This window comes from Histomonas meleagridis (assembly GCF_020186115.1).
Source record: "Histomonas meleagridis strain 2922-C6/04-10x chromosome Unknown contig_23, whole genome shotgun sequence".
Taxonomy (NCBI): Eukaryota; Parabasalia; order Tritrichomonadida; family Dientamoebidae; genus Histomonas; species Histomonas meleagridis.
In genome coordinates, this window is record NW_027150820.1 from 297,429 (window position 1) to 320,201 (window position 22,773).

Sequence of the window (22,773 nt, forward strand, 5' to 3'; positions counted from 1 at the left end):
AATTAAATGTTTTGGAAAATTATACAATTATTTTTCTATATTGAGATATGATGCAAACAAAAATTGTATACATGATATCCAATATATATGAACCAAGTTGTTAGTGTCTTCCTTTCCTTAATATATCATATGATATATTTTTATGCAAAGCATAAATTTTTTTCTTATAAACGAGATTACAAATTTCACTTCACCTCGTTTTCAACATTCATTAAAATTTAAACTGTAAGCAAAAATTCACATTCACATAATTTTTATAAATAGAAAAACAAGTGCTTAGCAAAATGAGTTTTCGAATCCTTTAATGATTTGGTTAATCAAATTTGTTACTTCTTGTTCATATTCGTCTTCTGGGATACTTAAGTCTAAGACCATATTATGATTTGATCAAATCATCTTTTTGTTCAATGTGCCTTCGAACTGTTAGTTGGTACCGTGTAAATGGGTCGTGGTAGTGTTCGAAAAAACTTGGGTTAATCGCTGATCTTTTTGTATGGGTCATCTTCTTCTTTATTTGCATCACAAATATATATCGTTTTTGGATGGGTACTCAATGGCTTTAAGCACATCCAACAGAATTCATGTGTTATATTTATAGACATGTGACATGAAACATTATCAAAAAAAAATCAAAATAAAAATTTGGTAAAACAATAAGATGAAAATATTTAATTGAGGAGGTTTAAACCAATGTTGAAGACCAGGGGTATCATTAATTAGTTGATAAAGCCAATTCTATACACATTATGAAGATAATGACCAGTAGTTTCACACGTAATGCTTCCCAAATATGAAACACTTAAATCATATCCAGTTCCGATTGAATTAGATCAAGATGAAAAAGAAATGTTATCAGAAACGTTAGCACGTCTGCCCAAGGTAAGAAAGCGAACGTCAATTATAAGTGTTCCAACATTAAATAAGAAACGTGAACAAGCGGATCAAGCATTATTATTGAAGAGAAAAATGAATAGTTTGAAATTGATGTTATCATCGCACAAAGCGAAGAATTCAAAATATGATACTCAATACGACGACGAAATAGCGAAACTTCAACTAATTCGACGCATTAAGAACAATATTCAAGAGAAGAAACAACGGAAAGAAGTTACAATTCCGCAACTTAAGAGAGAATTAACAAAATGAAATTATTTGTTAATCAATGCTGAACTTATATTACCATTACCTCGAATTAATGAAGAAGAACTTAAAAACATTGGATCACTTCGACATATCCAAAATGTGATATCGAAATCATCAACATTTAAATGATAACGAAAGTAACTTCATGAAAAAGAATATTTCGACGATATTAATATTGATAAGCAAAAGGAAAACTTCCGAAATATTTCATTATTAAATCACTCGAAAGATGCAATTAAACATCTGAAGAAAGAAAACGTTGATCAAAACAAATTTAAATTTTATTCTGAATTGGCGTTACCAAAGAATTACTTGTTGAAGCTGAATCATTAATTAAATCGAAGACTGAAGAATTCGCTCAAATGAAATATACGAAAATTTTCGAATGAAGTAACAATTATCAGCATAAGTCGCATTAATATTAATGAATTAAATCATCAAGTGGAATTACATGTTAAAGAATAAATTTATCAACAGATTCAGAATTAGAAGAAAAGATATTAAAAATTCGATTTGAAACAATTCAACATGAAATTCAAAAATGTGAAGACGAAGCAGCCGCGCTGCACCTGAATATCGGTTGATTCTTGAAGGAAAAGGAAAAGGAATAAATAAAAGAAATTTAATTTCATTAACAGATCTTCCCTATAAACTCATAATTTAAATAATGTTCAGAGAAGTACTTCCACTTTAATGGATTTCTTGAAAGTTATAATTTCGATGTGTTTCTTTTCTTAATTCCTTTTACAGAAAAACAATCAGCAGTAAATCATTTAGAGAGTGTTATATTTTGACATCAATCACTATTGAAGAAGGAGTTGAAGGAATTTGTGAATATGTTTAGCAACAATGTAAATCATTCCCAAATATTTCAATTACATCAATTTCAAACACTGCATTTTCAGGATGATAATGTATCATTAAATAATTCAAAATATTCTAATTATGAGAATGATGGAAATCTTTATAACAAAAACATCACAGAACTTCATTAGTATTCAAATGGTGAAGAAACAATATCATTTCCAAACACTGTCACAACCATTTGATCATTATCATTTGAAGATCTTCAATACGAAATATTACAATTCCAAATAAAATTAAAACAATTGAATCAAGAGCATAATATTTATGTTCCGATTTGATTACAGATAATATCGAAGAAGGCGTTGAAACAATTGGAGAAACAGCATCTGCATCATACACTTCGTTGCCAAATATTACAATTCCAGGAACAATTAAAACAATTGGATCATATGCATTTTACACATGCTCTATTTAATATTGAAGAAGGAGTTAAATAAATTTGAATTTGCAATTTCAGGGTGTAAATAATCTCAAAATCATTTATTATTATAGTGAAACAGAACCAAATGATTTAAACTAATAATTATATCATACAATATAATCATATGTATATAATGAGATGTTTAAATCATGTCTATTGCAAATCATTAATTTAATAACGATAAAAAATGTTTAATAACATCAAAAACACACCATTTTAATCACCAAATTCAGCTCTATCACGTTGCATTTATTATATTATATAAAAGTGGCTTTATAACCATTTAAAGCAGCATCTTTTATGTGTGCCTTTAAATATTGAAACAAAATTCAGTGTTAAATTGAAAAACTTCAAGAAAACAACAAAATTTTTTAATAATTAACCGTGTGATTTTTAACTTTTGTATTGGCCGATGTGTATTTAGTAAAGGTCTGTAAGTATCTTATAAGCTGAACCATGAAAATCCTTCATTTACTGTTCATTTCGAACGTAGCAAAGCAATATAGAGCCGATACAATACCAGGATTTCCATTTTTTGCGACCACAAAAATATCAAATATGAAAAAGAACCTAAGCAAAGAAGGTCTCACTCATACACACAAAGCAAAAGATTCAATCTTTGAAGTTAATATCGAAAATTCTGATATATTTAACAATAATTCTTCTATCGTTAAAACTGGTTTATTCTTAAATTTCATGACAGACAGTAAGTTTCCATCAATGGTACTTCATGATTTTAATGACAAAATAAAATTCCCAGAATCATATTATTCATTTACACAAAATAAATCCTTTTTAACCAGAATCTTTGTTGAAAACAATATGTCAAGACGAATAATGTTTAGATGTTATGAGAATATACCTTTAATCCATCGTAAATTTCTTTGTTTTTCGTTGATGCAAAACGACAAAGACCGACCAAATAAATTCAATGCTTTTATTCGTTTAACCGCATTTTTTTCAATGATATTGGAAGTTTATATCAATTTATTTCAGAAAAAGTTAGTTTTGAAGAAGTTGTTTTTGTTCAACAATGAATTGAAAGCAAGCGAAAAGAAAAATCAGAAAAATATTTTAATTTTTGTTGTGTTTTTCATGAACTCTTATCAAATATATAATGAAGATAATTTAACACTTACAATCATAAATTCAAATGAATTTAATGAAATTTCTCATTATCAAAATATAGCGAAATTTATAATTATCAGTGAATATATATATGAAATTCCAAGTAATTCATTTTCAGCATGGGCTTCAGTTGTTTCAGTTGATTTTGGTAACTCAGTATCAAATATTGGAGGTTCAGTGTTTTCGTCATGTTTTAATTTAGAAACGATTATATTTGGAGAAAATGTTACAACAATTGGTGGTTCATCATTTTCATTGTGTTCATCAATCAAAAACATTACAATTCCAAATTCAGTTACAACAATTGGAAGTTCAGCATTTTCATCATGTTCTAATTTAACGATATTAACACTTGGATATGGAATAAGAGAAATTGGAGGTTCAGCATTTGGTAATTGTTATAATCTTCAATGCATTTATTATTATGGAGATTCAGAACCAGAAATTGGTGAAGGTGCATTTTATAATGTATCAAGAAGTGTTATCACATATCCAACATATGTAGGAAGTAAATTTGAAAATTTAGATGTTGACAAAGAAAACAAAGAAGGAACATGCGAACCACTTCCAACACATTCATTTAGTCAATCGAATACATTTACAAAATCAAATACATATACACACTCAGATTCAATTTCATTCTCAGAATTATATTCATTTAGTCAATCGAATACATTTTCTATTTCGAATACATTTACTGGATCACTTCAAAGTGATATTTCATTATCATTTTCATTTTCATATACATTAACAGTTACATTATCAATTACACATTCATTAACTATTTATGAAACAAAAACGAAATCATTTTCATTATATATAAATAATTCGACATTTTCATATATTGAAACAGAATTTATTTATTACAATTATACGATTGTTATTTATTTGACTTATTATAATTATTATTCCAATTTCTTTACAATGTTTTACACTGATAATAATGATAATCAAAATAACGACAATAAAACAATAATTATTATCATTTCTGTTTGTGTAATCGTTATTGTAATGGTTATTATCATATTATTAATTATATTATTGAAACATATTCGAAATATAAAAGAAGAAATTTATGAAAATGATAAATCAGAACAAAATGAAAACGAAACGACGAATACATTTACTACAGGAATAAGTAACATAAATATTGAAGAAGATCCATTTGCTGAAGATTTTCAAGAAGAAAAATTCATTGAACAAATATAATTTTCAATATTAGATATTTGTACATTTTGTAATGATAATTATAAATATTATATGAGTCTTTTGATATAAAATATTTTGATGATACATAACATTAATGCATTACATCATGTTAATATTAACTTTAAAACTTTTGTAATGATATTAAATGGATATGATCAAATATCTTTAATACATTCAATGCGATTTAGAATGAGGTATAAATATCAAAGAACATATGCTTATTTACTATAACTTTCACACTTACACTTAATTAACATGTAACTCATTATCAATCAATAAAAAAAATAAGTGCCAATGGTAAAATAACATATTCAAATTTAAAAAGTAAAGCGAAAGTAATAAATCAATTCATAAATGATGAAGAAAATTAATGAGTTCAATATAACAAAAAATTAATACTATAAAATAAAAATGAATATAAATTTAAAAATGTTTATTTATTGTAAAATTATTTTAGAAATGAGTGTTAAGAAGCATAAAACCATAAATTGTAAATTTAAATTTTTTTATAAAGACGTTAAATCACTTCACGTGTTATATTTATAGACATGTGACATGAAACATTATCAAAAAAAATCAAATTAAAAATTTGGTAAAACAATAAGATGAAAATATTTAATTGAGGAGGTTTAAACCAATGTTGAAGACCAGGGGTATCATTAATTAGTTGATAAAGCCAATTCTATACACATTATGAAGATAATGACCAGTAGTTTCACACGTAATGCTTCCCAAATATGAAACACTTAAATCATATCCAGTTCCGATTGAATTAGATCAAGATGAAAAAGAAATGTTATCAGAAACGTTAGCACGTCTGCCCAAGGTAAGAAAGCGAACGTCAATTATAAGTATTCCAACATTAAATAAGAAACGTGAACAAGCGGATCAAGCATTATTATTGAAGAGAAAAATGAATAGTTTGAAATTGATTTTATTACCACACATACAAAGGGAAGAATTCAAAATATGATACTCAATACGACGACGAAATATCGAAACTTCAACGCAACTTAAGACAGAATTAACGAAAATGAAATTAATTAATTCCACAAATGGCGCAAAAGTCATAACCGCAGGCGCACGTTAAGACGTTGAAGATGTTTTTGCAGTGAAGTATGTTGATAGGGCGTGAGCAGCGCGGATTTGGGCAGTTCGTAAGGTGTCAGCAAGATATACTTGTTCATAATAATCTTTGCTGAGCTTCTTTTCCACATAAAAATTCAACTGAATTTGGTGGAAGAAGACATTTACACCCTTTCATTTGACACGGAATTTGTGATTGGGAACTGATTTTGGTTTTATTATGGGCTCGCCAACAACCAACACAAAAAAATGACAACAACGAAGTTGATACATATCTTTGGCTGGATAATCGCAATAACATATCTCACATGTAAAGGCATGTTCGGGATCAGTAGTTTTAGGATTGGATAATGAAGGATCTTTGGAAATTTATTTCTGCAAAAAACAATTAAAAACAGAAGTTCAAGAAAAAAAATCCAAAAGTTTTTTTTTTTAATTAGAAACAAAAAATATAATTTTAATTTATAGAAACAGATATGTTTATAAATCGAGCTCTTCCAAATACTTCAATGCTTTTTTCATTAACTCTTTTCTTGTGTTTTCTCTCTGTTCTTCTTCTATCAGGGCGGCACATCCCAAAGGCCATTTCTTAAAGAAACGTTTCATCAAAGTATAATTTGCATGTTGGATTGCTATCGTATTTTTATCGTTCACGCTTTTTCTATACTTTACAACAAGCTTTTTGAATGCCGATAGCTTCAAGTAAAATTCACTTTTTTCAATAATTTGTTTTTGCAAGTTTTTAGTTTCATTTACGCATTTAGTCCAAGCAATAATGCATTTTAGTTTTAATGTATCATCATAAAATTTATTTGCTTTATCTTCTTTCTCTTGATTCCGCATTTTTATGTTTTCTTGGAATCCTTTAAGTGATTTCTTAAGAAGATTTTGATTATAGTGATTAACAGAAGTAATTTCAAAAGTTTTTCGTATTTTTTTGATTTTTTCCCATTGAACAAAATGATTATACTTTAACATTTTGGATCGAAATTCTTCTGCAGCAGAATTACAATATTTTCGCCTTTGGATTTCTTTTTCATATTGAATTTGTCGTTGTCGAATTTCATCTCTTTTCATTTTCTCTCTTTCAAGATATTCTCTATGCTTATTTTTGAGTATTCTTTGATTTTCTAATTTTTTCTTTAACTTTTCTTCTTCTTGTTTCTGTGCAATTTCTGCATCTTTTTGCGCTTTTTCAATTCGCCTCAATTTAGTTTCTTCCATTCTTTTCGTCATTTCTTCGATCTTTGGATCGACTGTTATTTGTTTAATTTTCCTTTTTGCTGCAGTTTTGGGTGAAGCTTTTGGCGGTTTGGGAGTTGCCGATGAAGTTGACCGTTTATTTTCGGTTATTTTTCCTTCAAAAAATAAACGTCTTTTTGAATGCTGCTCTTCAACGATTTTCTGGGCAATGGAAGCTCTATATCTTGAACGCCACTTTGTGAAAGCTTTTCTGAGCGCCTTTTCAATGTACATTGAATACGAAGTTTCTTCAAGAGCTTTCTTTCTTCGAAGATTGAATTCAAGCAAATCAAGTTCCTTTTGATTTTGTATTTGACGTAATCGCTTCTTCCACAATGAAAAATATAACGATTTTGTTCTAAAGTCACTGAAACATTTGGCTCTTTCAAATGCTTTTGATTGAAATCTGCATTTCGATGACCAAATGTTGAATGTGTGACGTTCAATACGAAGAATTTGATTCTTAAAAAGAAGTTGAAGACGAATTTTGAGTGATTCGTCATGCGAATTTGCTTTAAATCGAGTTTGTGATTGCTTTTCTTTTGGCATTGAACGTTCCAATAAACTTTGCTCTATTTTACGAACTTTAATCGAGTGTCGTTCACGCTCTTCAATTTCCTCATTTTTAGCTTTGAGAGTTTGAGCAATTTTGGTTCGATGAGATTTAATCTCTGCATCGATATCAGGAATTTCAACAAGTGTTTGAGGAGCTTGACGAGGAATTTCTCTCTGTTTTGCAGCTGCTCTTTCTAGCCTTTGAGCTTTCATTTCTTTAATGCGTGCATGACGAGCTTCCATTATTAAAGTGGGATCTGTTGATGGACGATATGTTTTCTTTTTGGCAACAACTAAAGGCGCATCTAGCTTACGGTAGACGGCTTTCCGAGGTTCTTTATTTTTTTGGTTACGAGGTTTTGGTTCGGCAAATGCATCTGTTTGATCAACCCATAAATTTAATAACTTTCTAGCCTGGTTTAGTGTGTCGTCTTCCCCTTTGTTTGAGTCTAAGATTTCATTTAGTAAATTCTTCAAATCTGGATTTTCCTCCAATTTGGCTTGAATCGAGAAAACCCACTTTTAAACGTCTTGTTTTAACGGTCTCTGGAGGATAAACGAGCTCAGTTTTGATTAGACTTTTATTATCATATATTATTATTATATTATCAGACAGCAATTTGAATTTTCATTATGGCCATATTGAAGAGTAGTATCTATTAATACTATATATTAAACTTGACTTGCGATTTCCACCCATCGTATATAGCGATCATCCTACGATCTTGATATCATAAATATATAATATTTATACATTATTACATCTATTATTAATATAAATCTAAGAATAATATCATAATTAGCACGAGATAAATCTATTCTTTCATTCCAAAAAGTGACAAAAATCGACTTTTGCATGATTTACATAGAACGATAGAAGCAACGATAAGTGACGATAGAAGTGAATTTGAATGACAGTAAATATTATCAAAATTTTACCCTTTCCTCGAAAAGATACGTTATTTATTTACATCATTGTAATTTGTCAACAGCCAAATTAAATGATTCTTCGTTTGTTAAAAAATAAAAATATTGATATTTTATCATAGAATCGTGATTTGTTATTTATTCCAAATAATTATATGAAATATTGATTTTCTTGAATTTATGAATTTATTGAAAAAATGAATGATATGATAATTTTCGTAATGCCTTAATGATGTACTTATTTAACCTGATTAATAATTTGTAATCAATAAAATAGTTTCTGTATAAGTCCATTCTTGAAATATCTTGGTACAAACTATACATTTTTTTCTGAAAAAATTTTATGATATACTTATTCAATCTAATTAATTAGATTAATAATCAATAGTCGGGTGATGTGAGCGAAAAATTCCACAATGGAATTTTTATATAACTCGAAAAGATTAATAAACATAGTGATTAAACCCTATATCACATGACTTTAATTGGATTCATTCGTCTATTTTTTGGATATTTTGATTTTTTTATTTCAAATATTTGAAAGCAATTGCTTACAAAAAGTTAATATTGCACACAAAAACTGCATTATCACATAAAAACATGTTGCCACAACCTTTTGTTCATTTTTGTTGATATATCAACCCATATATAACATAATTGTTTTTAGTAAAAATTATTCAATATTTGTTTCTAAATTGGGTAAATTCAATTTATTTTCTATTTTTATCAAAATTTACAAAAATTTCATTTCTTTGTTAAAATGCATTATTTTAATGAATAACTTTATTCAATGATGAAAATTCTTTCGATTTTTTAAACAAAGAGTATCATTAATTTTATTTAAATCATTTTTTTATGTTTTTGATATTTGATAATATTTTTCAATTCACATGTCACATCATTATATTGAAAATTTGTTGTCGATTAAATGAAAAATTTCTCTAAAATGTATGAAAGAATTTTGATAAAATATATATAAATGCAAAATATTGATTGTATTCTATTTAATGGTACTTCAAATTTTAAAATAACATTGTGGAATTTTTTGTAATGCATCAAAATAATATCATATGAAAAAAATTATACATGGCGTAAAATTTTATATAATAAAAATTCCACTTTAACTATATGAACAAATTTAATTAGCAAATGATTTTTAAATAACGGGCTTAAGTTACATTTATCAATTCCTTTTATCTCATATTAATCATGTGCTTTTAAATTTTAAATATATTACATTTGACATTATATGTAGTGATGTTGATTTTTTTATTTCTCCGATACGAGTTGATTGAGTGATTTTTATTCGTACACTCATTAAAATTTTTAATAGTTTTTATATTAGGGTATTACTTTACTATAAATATCCGTATTTATAAAAAAAAATAAATTTTATAATACGAATATATACTCTATATTTTATATGAATATCTGATAACAAAATAAATTTATAAATATATAATTCGTTTTGAAATGTGATTTTATTCAATGGCTCTATTTAAAACAAAAATTGATATATTAATTTTGTTTTTATTCTTCAACAATTATTAGACTTGGTACAATTGTAACTTTTCTTGTTTTGATATTTCATTTATTTGATCAAAAATAGATTTATATAGAAAGATAGAACTTTATATTTAAGCTGTCAGTTCTTCTTTGATCTGTTCTTGTGTCCTATTCCAATTTATTATAAAAGATGCGATCAAAAATATGTATGTAAAAAATTGTAAATATGTAAAGAAAGATGTGAACACTGAAAAGACGCCACCATAAAACAAACAAACTATTACCCAAGCAACAGTAGCTATTAACATAGCCAAACAATTTATGCCGAATTCCACTTTCTGTAGTAAACAATGTTTAACTGATTCGAAGTAAATTCCGCATATATTAATTACGGGTAAAACCCATAACAAGTAATAACATATCATAATACCATATGAATGTGCATCGAAATATATATCACCATTAGCACTATAACCCCATAACCAAACAATTGCTAAATAACTTTCAATTTTAGTTTCAGCATAAGGTACACCTAATATTGCTAACGCTAATATTATTATAAATATGTAAACATATATTGGAACTTTCCTTAATCTATTCCATATATAAAGTGGACCAACAAAAATTTGCTTGCAAATTGGAATTGAATCACTTCCACAATAAAACATATAATTTTCGAATTCATCAAGTTCTTTCTTAAATGGAATCCACATTGGAATTAATTTAAGAATAGTAATAATCAAAAAGACAAATGCAAAAGCAACAAGAAAATCTTTTGAATTTGCATTTGGTATTATTTCTACAAAAATTGGCGATTTTTGACCAACATAAAACTCGATTTCTTTGGTTGAATCTCCTTCTATTTTAAGTTTATGTTTTCCATCTTTTACTGTTATATTTAATGAATAAAGTTTTACGTTTTCTTTAATTAATTTAACCATTGGTATTTTACCAATTTTTTTCCCATCAATTACTAATGTTAAATTTAATTCTTTCTTAGAAAATCCAATTATTCTAACAGGAAAATTATTTTCATTAAACACTTGATACTTACTTACTTGCTTTAATGGTACAGGATAAGAGATAGCAATAGTATTATTATCAAATGGATTAAATTCATTATATACAATTGCACCTTTTTCAATTGTAATAATTCCAGCAGTTTGTTCATAACAAGTTGAAGTACAAGCAATTGTTAATGTATCATCTACATGATAAGTACTAAATGTTTTTGGGTGTGTATGTCCTGCTAAATAAAGATCTGATTTTCGAATGATTGATTCAAAACTTTCTCCATTTGATGCAGGTCGATCCCATAAAGATTTTACAGGGAAATGAGAAATTATAATATTTGTTGCATCATCCATATAACTATTTTGAAGTTTATCTACATCTGATTGAAGTAATACTGGAATAGATCCAAATGGCCCTGTTGGACTAGGGAAATGTAATCCTGTAAATGAAATGAAATTAATTTTTCCAACATTTGTTTCAATTGTATAATTTGTTCCAGAATTTCGTAATTCATTATTAAGAGCGAATTGCTTATAATAATTTATTGGCGAATCATCATCTGAAATACCAAAATAATCATGGTTACCTGGATATTCAAGTAATACTCTTCCTTTTTTAATAAGACCGGATTGATACCTTGATATATTATATAAAACCCAATTTTGATGATTTGCTTCATATTTTTGTATTTCAGAACTATTTTCAGTACCATCAGTTATATCTCCTGAAATAATTACAAGTGGTGGATCTATTTTTTTAGATATATTTTTAAAGATCTTTTGAAGATTTTCAACATTTATTGGATTCTTTTGGGTGAAATGTGTATCAGACATTTGAACAAAATAAAATGGTTCTTCAGTAAAAGGCTCTGTACGATTATTAGATTGGATTTCATGAACTGTTGAGAATTTAGTTAATATAAAGGCAACTAATAAACAAATTAATAAAAAGATAAGATTTAAATAATGAGATAAGAAGTATGGTATACGACGAACATTAAATTTCTTTTCTTTTATGTATGTTTCCATTGTATGCAACCTTAAATATGATTCTTGACCGGGAATCAGAATTTGCACCGGAAACGTTCACAAATAATTGAAAGAACGATAGCCGTTTGACTCAATATTGAGTCGTAAACTTAAAAATTTTTGAGAGAAAACCCCTATTCAATTGAATTTTACTGAACATTGTGTTTATTTTTAACGGTGATCTTGACTTTTCTGGGCTGTAGAAAAACCTCTTTGACAACATCGGGTGTAAAAAATGAAAATATTTTACGGTGATTACCGGGAATCGCTGACTGATTTTTAGGGCAACCCAACACGAGGTTGAAACCTTATTATGTTTTCATCAGAAATAGGTTTCCCATGAAATTCGATGTTTTTTGTACAAAAAGATTTGCTCCATACACACATACATATTTTTCATTGTGAAATAATTACAATAAATTTTTTTTAAAATAATTATTATGAAATTAGTCAAGAGTAAGAAATATTGTTCATAGGCACAAAAAACATAACAAAAAGGGTCAGCATGGAAATTATATTGTTTTCAGTAAAAATTTTCCCAATATTTAATTGCAAATTATATTATTTGCAAAAAATATACATTACATGGGTATGTTCAGTAACAAATTTTATCCTTCATAGGTGCAAAGAAGGACACAACATTTATATTTCGAAATTTAGTAATTTATCAATTTTTATCAACTTGTCTCTGCTCAATAAATAAAACGGTAATAACATTGATTGATCAGTTCTTGTAAATTTCATGAAATTTTTTTTCTTCTATAATTTTTTTTCTTTTTTGATCATGATAATAATGAATATTTAGGTATCAGTTGGTTTTCGAAAAATAAGGGTTGCGACAAGGAATTCTATTTCTCTTTGCTAAGCAAAACTGCTATGTGCAAGTAAGTTCAATTACAAATTCAAAATTCAATAAATAATGTTGAGAATAAAAAATTATTTCTTAAAGCATCAAGGTATAGCTTGACAGTACAGACCTTGCATTGAAATGAAATGATTATAACCGGGAATAGGCATCATCGGATGCATTTGTCATTCTGAATAACCGTGGCTCTTCGAAAAGAAATTTTTGATAAAGAAAGTAAAATTCTGTAGTTTATTTTATCACCGAAATAAAAAATAATGAAATTTAAAGTAAACTTTTCAATCAATATCATTTATCCTTTCAAAACTTCGTGGTTGTAATCGGTTTATGAAAAAGTTTATCAGCTGATAATAAACAATATTTTTTATCATTAGAAAAGTTAAATTTGTAAAAACAGGATCAAAGATAAAGATAGTGTAGGTAAAAAAAATTAAATACAATATTAATAAGATATCTGAGTCATGATACCAAAAATAAACATTACGAGCAACAAGAATAGATTTTTGGAATTTTTTTATTAAAAATAAGGATGAGTAAAAAATAAACCTGATGCAAATAGTCGTGATTTGTTGTGAATTTTTTTAAATGATCATGGTGTATAGAAAGACAAAATCAATTCATAAATTATAATGTAAATACGAAAAAATAAAAAAAAAAAAAATAATAATAATAATAATAGAAATATAATATACAAAAATGAAATTCATTTTTTTTAAAGAAAAATTTACACCAGAAATTGTACTTCATTTTCCAAAACTTTAAAAGAGTCATATGACATATGTTATTAAATTTAATATTTTAAAATATTAAGTTATTATTAAGTAAGAAACACCTATAGAACACATACAAATGCTGAATATAATCACAGCATTTTTCACTAAAATTATAAAAAAGCAAATTATCCAGAGTCATGTTGTCATGAACTATTTTGTTTGTCATTTTTTACAAATCACTTTATAACATTATTTTTACATTTACTTCCATGAGTATATTTCATCAAAAGTAAAATTACATTGAATTTTGTGAGTTTGATGATTATCATAAGTTTGAGTGCTTTTGTTTTGATATTTTCTTTTATATTGTTTTCTTCAAATTTGTGTTGGTTTTGTTCATCTTTAAAACTATCTTCATTACTGACAGAAAGACAAGAAGTGGCATTCAAAGCGAAGGAAATTTTCTCTTATGGTATAACCTTTTAGTTGCGCGATTTGAATTGCTGGAAAATAATATTAAAACAAATTTAAACTTATTAGTATCAACACTTAATTAAACTAAAAAAAGACAAAATTTTATTTAAATAGATATTTCTAAAGATAACATATTATGGGTTATGCATTTTGCGACATAATTTTTTGGTATTTTAATGGATCACGAAGCCCAACGAAATTCTGAAAATTAATGCATTTGTTCTCAAGAAGATAAAGCTTTTTCTTCGCTTCATTTAAATCTTTGATGAGTTTCATAGAAATCTCAGGTGAGAAAGTTTTGTCTGTGGAATTGACCAACTCATTAATGTTCTCTGTTTGTATAGAAAGGTTCAAACTTTGAAATATTTTAATATCTTTTTCCAAAATGATCTTTTCTTGTATAATATGATCCACATGAGCTTTAGTTTTATTCTTTATTTGTTCAATCCTTTCTTGTAACTTTTCTTGTTTCTTCTTCATAAGACTTTGCTCTTGTTTTTGCAAATCTTGATAATTTGCTGTTAAAGAGGCAAATTGTTCTTCTTTTTCAATGATTTTCTTATTTGTTTTTGTTATATCTTCTAATTTTGCTTTTTGTATAATGATGTCTTTGTCTAATGATTGGGATTTGGCATTTAAAACAGTTAATTGATTTTTCAAATCAATTTTCTTTTGTACAAGTTGTGGTGATGAATAGTGAGATTGAGGTTGTGTAGTTAGTTGGAATTTTTTATATTGGATTCTGAGATTTTTTAATTTATTTTCTAGTTGATTATTATCATTTATTAACTTATTTAATAATATCTGAGAGGTATCTTTTGAAACATGTTGACGAACCTGAGGTGAGCTGAAGCGGTAAGTTTCCTGGTCATTTAATCTTTGTTGTCTTGAAAAATGAGGGATTCTTGATGTTGGTGTTTCAATCATAAAATCTGTACGTTTAGATATAACGCCCAGAAATAAACGGTATTGAAGCCGTTAAAAAAACGTTCTCGAAAGGATTTTTATGGATGCATCCAAGCAAATTTATCTAATTCCAGAACAAGTTGAATGTAATGAATTTTTATGTGAATGTGCAACACAGTATAACTTAGATCCAGTTGAAGTTGAAGGCTATTCAATTTATACATTTCTTGATCGTCTTGATAAAATTGGATTTCCATTTTATGCTGTTGCTCTAAAAAAAGATGGAAAAAAATCTCACATGTATCAATGCACTTTTACTACAAAACCAGATTTTCAATCTCTTGGATTCACAGAAACTCAGTATGATGACTCACAAATTATAATTCATATATCACCCACGTATTTTGAAAATTTAGACAAAGATTGTAGCGCTGTTAAAGTTAAAACAGGTGATTGGGGAATATCTCAAGATGATTATAATTCGCTATCAGCACTTCATCACTTAGGCATTGTTTCTGAATTACCACCCGCTGCATTTTATATCAACTCAATGAGTAATATAATCAATTTTCAATTCCGTCAAATTTACCAAATGAATGGTGATTTAATAAATTCATTAACTATTCTTTACAAACGCCTTCAATTTGCTTCTAAGTTTTTCAACATCAATACACTTTCTGATGCATTCGAATCTGTTAAAAGTAATCGACCTTTTTGCTTTGGTTCATTAATTCCATATCTAGAAAACTCACCAGAAGTTGATTTTTTATTCTATTCCATCCCATTTCCAATGAAAAATCACACGCATTTTTATGTAATTCTTAGTTCACTCTCACATGTTTGTCATACATTAACAAAGCTTGGATATAACATAACTAACACAGATGATTTTGATCATATTTCAAGCTCTTTATTGTCATTTCAGAAAGACAATTGTATTCCACAAACAGGGTTTTGCGATAGGCGCACAATTAGAGAACTTTATAGCAAATGTGACATCCCAATACCTGAAAAATTGCCAATTTTTGAATCGGCAGATATTCACTTTGATTTAGCGCACGTTTATTTCCCGGCTTTGGGGAAGTTAACGTTCGACTCGGATGACCCACTATCAAAAGAAGTTACAGATGTTATTAATCGTAGCCTTGAGGTTATTCCTGATCCAAAAACAAAAGTTGAATGGATGACAAATCGTATTGTAGAAAACACGAATGAATGTGATAAAACGTGTGATAAACTTGCAAAAGATTTGGTTGAAATCGATAAAAAAGTTGCTCAAATGACAGGAATGCTCAAGGAAGTGATGATTGAATCACAGTTTGCGACGTCTAAAGTAAGCGCTGCCTCAAAAATATTGAAAAATGCATGCGATTATCATTTGAAAGTACACAACAAGTTTAATGTTTTCAGAACACAACTTTTTGATGAGGAAAGAAAAATGAGGTTTTCTTTACTAATCGGGACATGTATTGCAATTGTTGGAACAATCGGATTTTTTTTAAGTAAATATTTTTAATTTCGCCTATAATTAAGTTTAAACTTTATACTGAATAAATTATCATTTAAAGCAGCTTTAGAAATGATAGATTGATTAACTTTAATTAACAAATTTATAATGTGTAAATAGAAAAAAGTCAGGAAATTTTTTTCTTTGTAAGTTTGAATCTACTCTTTCTATTAATAACTTCTTGAATTATTAATTGGGTTCTTTATTTTGAAGGATGATCATATGTTAACGGTCAAAAAAAATTGTCAGATTTTAAATCACTATCTGAAATCAATTCAATTGAATTAATAAACGTTATGTGGGTCACCCCATAATAAAATTTTTCTAAAATGTCTCAAGATGGCGCCATGAGCCAAATTCTGAACAGAATAACACTCGAATCTTCTAAAGTCGAGATAAAAACATCAAAAGTATCAGGCGTCAAATCAAGGAGACCTTTGAGACCAACAAAAGTAATTGTAAATAAGGTTAGCGTTCCTACACCATCGTCAGAAGAGGATTTTGATTCTCAATGGTCAATAATCAATTCATGTATTACGTCTGTTATTTCTAATTCGAGTCAAGCTAATTTTGAACCTGCATTCAGAAGTGTTGAAAGATTAAACAAAAAAGCAGAAAACACAGAAAAGATCAATGCAAAACTTACGGAAAAGCTAGATCTTTTTTCTAAGCAAATGATTGAAAATATTGAATCCAAAAGCGACATCGATTCAATAATTTCTTCATGGTGTGAAATCCAAAGAGTAATTACCTTAATATCATCTATATTTACAGTATTTGAAAGGAGCTTTATGTCACCAAAGACAATTAAAGGTGTAGTTATCTATTTCCTCAAACAAAAACTTCATCAAAAACAACAATTAATTGATGAAATTTGTAAAACGCTTGCTGGATGCATTACAAACCAAAGGAAAATCGAAGTCGAAGGCAATGACACAATTCCACCACAAGAAATGTACATCAACCAAACAATCGAAATAATTTCTTCATTTGAAATCGAAGGAAATTTCACATCAGAATTAAATCGTCAAACCGAAGAATTTTATTCAAATTTCAACATCGACGATGCAGATCAAATTGAATTTTTGAAAGCAATTAAACGTGTAGTGACTCAAGAAGAAAAAATAATCGAAAAGTTCCCTATAGATATACGTAAGTCCTATATGCACCATGTATATGAGTGTTTATATGTTAAAAAGATCCAAAATATAATGGTAAATACAATAACAAAAATTTATGAATTAAAAGATTTCAAATGTCTTGAACTTCTTTCGAATTTAATTTCGATAGCAGAAGACACAGAATTATATCAATGTTTTGATGATGTTTGGACAAAAGAAGTTTCTAATCAATGCGCAAATGCACTTTCACTTAAAAGTATCAATGTGATAAAAGAACTCCTTCAAATTCATCACTCTATTGTAGTCTGCAAACCAAATGTTGATTCGAAAGATGTTGAAAAAGAGTTCAAACATTCCATTAATAAGGCATCACTTCGAATCGCATTTCTCCTTGCAAAGTTCTGCCACGTTAACATTATCGAAAACTCCGAAGAATTCGATAAAATGATTGATTCGATCATTCTTCTGTTTCGACAATTTGAATCGATGGATGTATTTGTTGAACATTATAAGCAATTCTTAGGTATGAGGCTTCTTAACTACGAAGATGTTCCTTCTGTCGAGACAGACTTCATAGAGAAGCTCCAAATGATTTGTGGTGAAGAAGATGTAAAATCGATGGTCGGGATGATCAATGATTTCGACCATACAAAAGTTGTTAATTCAGAGTTCACCGCTTCTGCTAGCTTTCAAATTAGATTTGTTCTTATTTCTGAGGAGAATTGGCCCAGATATCAAAAAGAGAGACTTAGAATCCCATTAGAAATTCTAGACTCGCAGTCTCAGTTTGTAACTTTCTATAAGGAGCATTACAAAAGGAGAACATTGGAATGGATGGACGTTTTGTCTTCTTGTACATTCGTTTTGAACAAAACCGTTATCACCGGGTCGACCGTTTATTATTTGATAATTGAATCAATTGTAAAGGGAACGTTAATAGAAGAAACCGGTATAAACGCCGATAGCGTAACGGCCGCCATAAACGTCCTCCTTCAGAAAGGAATCATCAAAAAAGAAAATAATCAATACGAAATAACAGAAAATGAAAATGAAGGAAATATTGTATTGCCAGTTCCTTCATTTTTATCACCTAAAAAAATGAAAAAGCAAACAATTGATGAAATATTTGCAATTCGAAAAATGAAGATCGAGGCCGCACTAGTCATGATAATGAAGAGACTAAGGTCATCCAACAAAGAAAAGCTATTAGTTGAGCTGAAAAATTCATCTCAATTTGATGTGACAAAAGAAGATTTCGAAATGTGTCTGAATTCACTCATTGAGAAGTCATTCTTTGAAGTTGGAAGCGACGGAGAGATCAATTACATAGAGATTTAAAGTGTAATGTTTGAAATGTTTTCGGAATTTAATAGAATATTTTATAAAAGCACGTTTTTAATTTTCTTTGCTTATCCACTTTGATCAAAATTAATATTGATCGAAATGAGAAAAACAATTCAAGTTTCATTCACTTTACAATGTCCTTTTTTAACAAATTAAATTATTATTATTAAATTCAGAACGACGATAAATGTTTCAGATCAAATGGAAGAAATCGGCAGTATCGGTTCCACTTTTTGAACACGATGCAATGCCACTTTTTTAATGAAAAGTTTATTCACAAACGTCAATTCAATTAATTTTGAACTGTAAAAAAATCATTTCATGTCACATTTCCGGTGGCATAACTTTAATTTTGGCAATTTATGGATATTGGCTTAAGTTACTCAAATGATACGTACGACACAATTTTAGCCTTGCTTGGGGCAGACGAAGAATGCCAAGTTGATGGGCTTCTTCTTCTTTCAGACTTATTGATATATGGAAATCAAGATTTACTCGGCGGATTCCCAACATTTTCAGTCGCAAAACAGTTGGTGGAGATCATTTCGAAAAGTACAAATGATCAAGTTTTGGTTTTAGCGAGCACTTGTATCAATAATTTTCTCGAGGCACATCAAGCGTCAACGCGTTGCTTAATCGAGAACCAGGCGCTCCAAACCATTTCCGCCAAAATCAGAAAGGTGAACAACATCGAATTCATTCAGAATTGCATTCTTGCATTGACGACAATATCTGAATACCGTCCGATTGATATTGCGACAACAATTGGGATTGAGCCATTACTATACAGGTTTAAAGAGCTTAAGCCTGTAGACCAAAAGAAAATTGCGTTAGGCATCGAAAGAGTATCCCGACATTCAAATCAATTTGATTCATCAAAAGCGCTGATTCAAATCGTCGACTTATTTAAGATCCAAGACGAGAGCATTATCAGTCCAATCATCCGCTCGTTCAACAACATCATTCAGAATGCAGATAATTCCAAAATCCCAATATCAATAATTGGTGATCTAGCGAAATGTCTTGACACATCCACAAATGGCTCTTCTGTCCTTAGCATTCTAGATGCGCTTGTTACGTTAACCCGTCAAAAAGATTATGCCGAAGAATTTCTTAAGCAAAACATTGATTATCACCGACTTCTTTTCACTTCCATTTTCAAAGGGAACACTGGGGAAGTCAAACGCTTAGCCCTTAATGTTGTTGTTAACTTATTACCAGACATTAATATTCCAGACAGTTATTGGAAACGTAATAATAATAAACTCAGGGGCACCCCAAAGTTTGCGGTTGAGATTCAGCCGATTTTGATCGAACTGCTTCTGAATAATTCCGGTTGGGAAACACTTGTACTTGCTGCGCTTGCAGCTACATCAATCATTAAGCCACTTGAGCCAACACAACAAGTATTAAATGCACTCGCAGGTCTTATGCGGAATGATCTCTTTGTTACATTTGTATTAGAATTAATAATGCATCTGAAGGATCCTTCAATTATTGTGAAAAGTGGAATCTCAACATTATTAACATCAATCATTCCAAGCAATGATATCTCCGAATGGTTTGTTAGTACACTTACTTCATTCCTCGAAAAGTATCAAACATCAAAAGTTGTAATTCCATTTCGTGACAAGCAGTTCAATACTTTACACGAACTTTTTGAATTTATCGGCAAAACCGAAATAGCACCATATCAATTTTGGATGAGCGGCTTAATGAAACAGACATACAACTTTTTGAAGGGAACGGACAAAATCGATTCAAAGTACATAACGGTCATCGACAAGATCATTAAGTTATCCCATGGGATTCTATATTATTTGCCAATTCCTCGTGTCCCTGATCCTATCGGCAACATACCGTTAAGTTCATTAGCATCGTCAACTGTTAAATCGACAATCAAAGCTCCTACAGAAACAATAGACGACATAACCGTTGAGTTATCATTAGATTTAATCGCACTTGAGGGGTGGTACAATGTCCGACGTAATGGAGTTACTACTGATATCATATCGAACACGTTAAAGAACAGTAACCTTAAAGACATAGTTATATTAAATCAACATGAAGATTTGACTAACACACAAATAGGCGCATTAGAACGTGCATTAAATTTACGTCAAATGAAACGATACCATTACAAAATTAATAACAATATGTATTCGACAGATGACTTTTTCTTTTCATCATTTTCACGATCATTAAAGACGCCGAATGAATTAAGTAATAAAGTTAACATCGAAATTATCGAAGGAGATATTCCACGGTCGAAAATTGATGTGCCGAATACGATTCAAGAAGACACTTTGTTAGTGTTAAACTTATTTAAGGAAATACATCGATTGTTTCCAAACATATTATTACATCGCGATCGATTTAACTTCCGAATCATTAATGATATTTCATCAGTGTTTTTAACGAATGGATTCTTTACTACGTCATCACAAATTGTATATCATTATCCATTTTTGTTTCCATTCGAATTACGGAAAACATTTTTCAAGATAATCGGATTTAATTTAGCGTTTTCTATTCCATTTATTGATAATTATTTCTATAAAACTCCATTTAATCAACATAATAACTTATCGAAACTTAAGTTCCATATTAGAAGAAATAATATTTTCGAAGATGGTAAATTATTACTTGATACAGTAAGTTGTGGCTCTTTATTATTCGACGTATATTTCGATAATGAAGAAGGTATTGGCTCTGGACCGACACAAGAATTTTTCTCGTTGTTTTCATATGAGTTAACTAAGAAATCTTATAAATTATGGAGAAATAATTCATTAAGAAATGATTCAAATGATTATTATTGGAATGAAAAAGGTTTGTTCCCAAGTCCGAACGCTGATTCCAATTTATTTTATTTCATTGGTTTATTATGCGCTAAGGCTATAACTTTAGATATGATATTGTCAATACAATTTAATCCGGCTTTCTTTAAGTTATTAAAAGGTGAAAAAGTTACTTTAGAAGAAGTTGATCCAGAACTTAAAAAATCGTTATCGAATGCTGATGGTATTATTGGATTAGACTTTACTTATCCTGGTTATCCTGATGTTAAATTAAAGGATAATGGTGATAACATAGAAATTACAAAAGAGAATTTCGATGAATTCGTGAAATTGGTCGAAACTAAAACTTTCGATTCATTAAAAGATGTTTGTGATAAGTTCATAAATGGATTTAATAAAATTATACAATTCGATGCTTTAAGGATATTTAATGGTGAAGAAATTTGTAATTTAATCCAAGGAGAAGTCCCAAGAATTAATGAAAAGGATTTGGAAAATGTTGAAGTGTCATACGGTTATACTAAGGATTCGAAACAAGTGAAAATGTTGTTCGATATAATATTGGAAATGTCAAATGAAGAACAAGAATTGTTCATAAAGTTCGTAACTGGTTCAAATAGATTACCTGTCGGTGGTCTAAAGAACTTGAATCCAAAGTTGGTAATTGCAAAAAGACTTCCTGCTGAAGGGCAATCACCTGATGATACTTTGCCTTCTGTAATGACTTGTACAAATTATTTCAAAATCCCGGAATACTCATCTAAAGAAATAATGAAAGAAAAATTGTTAATAGCAATCAAGGAATGCCAGGGATCATTCTTGCTGACGTAAGTGAGCATTTCGTTTTCGTTACTGCATCAATTTGATTTGTTGTTCAAATTGTATAAATTAACATGTTCGATTTTAATATTAATAA

The 22,773-nt window shown here is 28.7% G+C and overlaps 3 protein-coding genes across 3 annotated transcripts; all 3 read left to right on the plus strand.

Annotated features, from left to right (window-relative positions):
• Positions 1-15,184: 15,184 nt before the first annotated feature.
• Positions 15,185-16,600, plus strand: GO595_003725 (uncharacterized protein; the record flags this gene model as incomplete). The annotated part of the gene is made up of 1 exon (XM_067916777.1): positions 15,185-16,600. The coding sequence occupies one exon, from the start codon at positions 15,185-15,187 to the stop codon at positions 16,598-16,600; it is 1,416 nt and encodes a 471-aa protein (XP_067776012.1).
• A 338-nt stretch (positions 16,601-16,938) lies between these two features.
• GO595_003726 (uncharacterized protein) lies at positions 16,939-19,050 on the plus strand (the record flags this gene model as incomplete). The annotated part of the gene is made up of 1 exon (XM_067916779.1): positions 16,939-19,050. The coding sequence occupies one exon, from the start codon at positions 16,939-16,941 to the stop codon at positions 19,048-19,050; it is 2,112 nt and encodes a 703-aa protein (XP_067776013.1).
• Positions 19,051-19,418: 368 nt separating this feature from the next.
• On the plus strand, positions 19,419-22,688 carry GO595_003727 (E3 ubiquitin-protein ligase UPL4-like; the record flags this gene model as incomplete). The annotated part of the gene is made up of 1 exon (XM_067916780.1): positions 19,419-22,688. One exon carries the CDS (start codon positions 19,419-19,421, stop codon positions 22,686-22,688), a length of 3,270 nt encoding a protein of 1,089 aa, XP_067776014.1.
• Between the last annotated feature and the right edge of the window lie 85 nt (positions 22,689-22,773).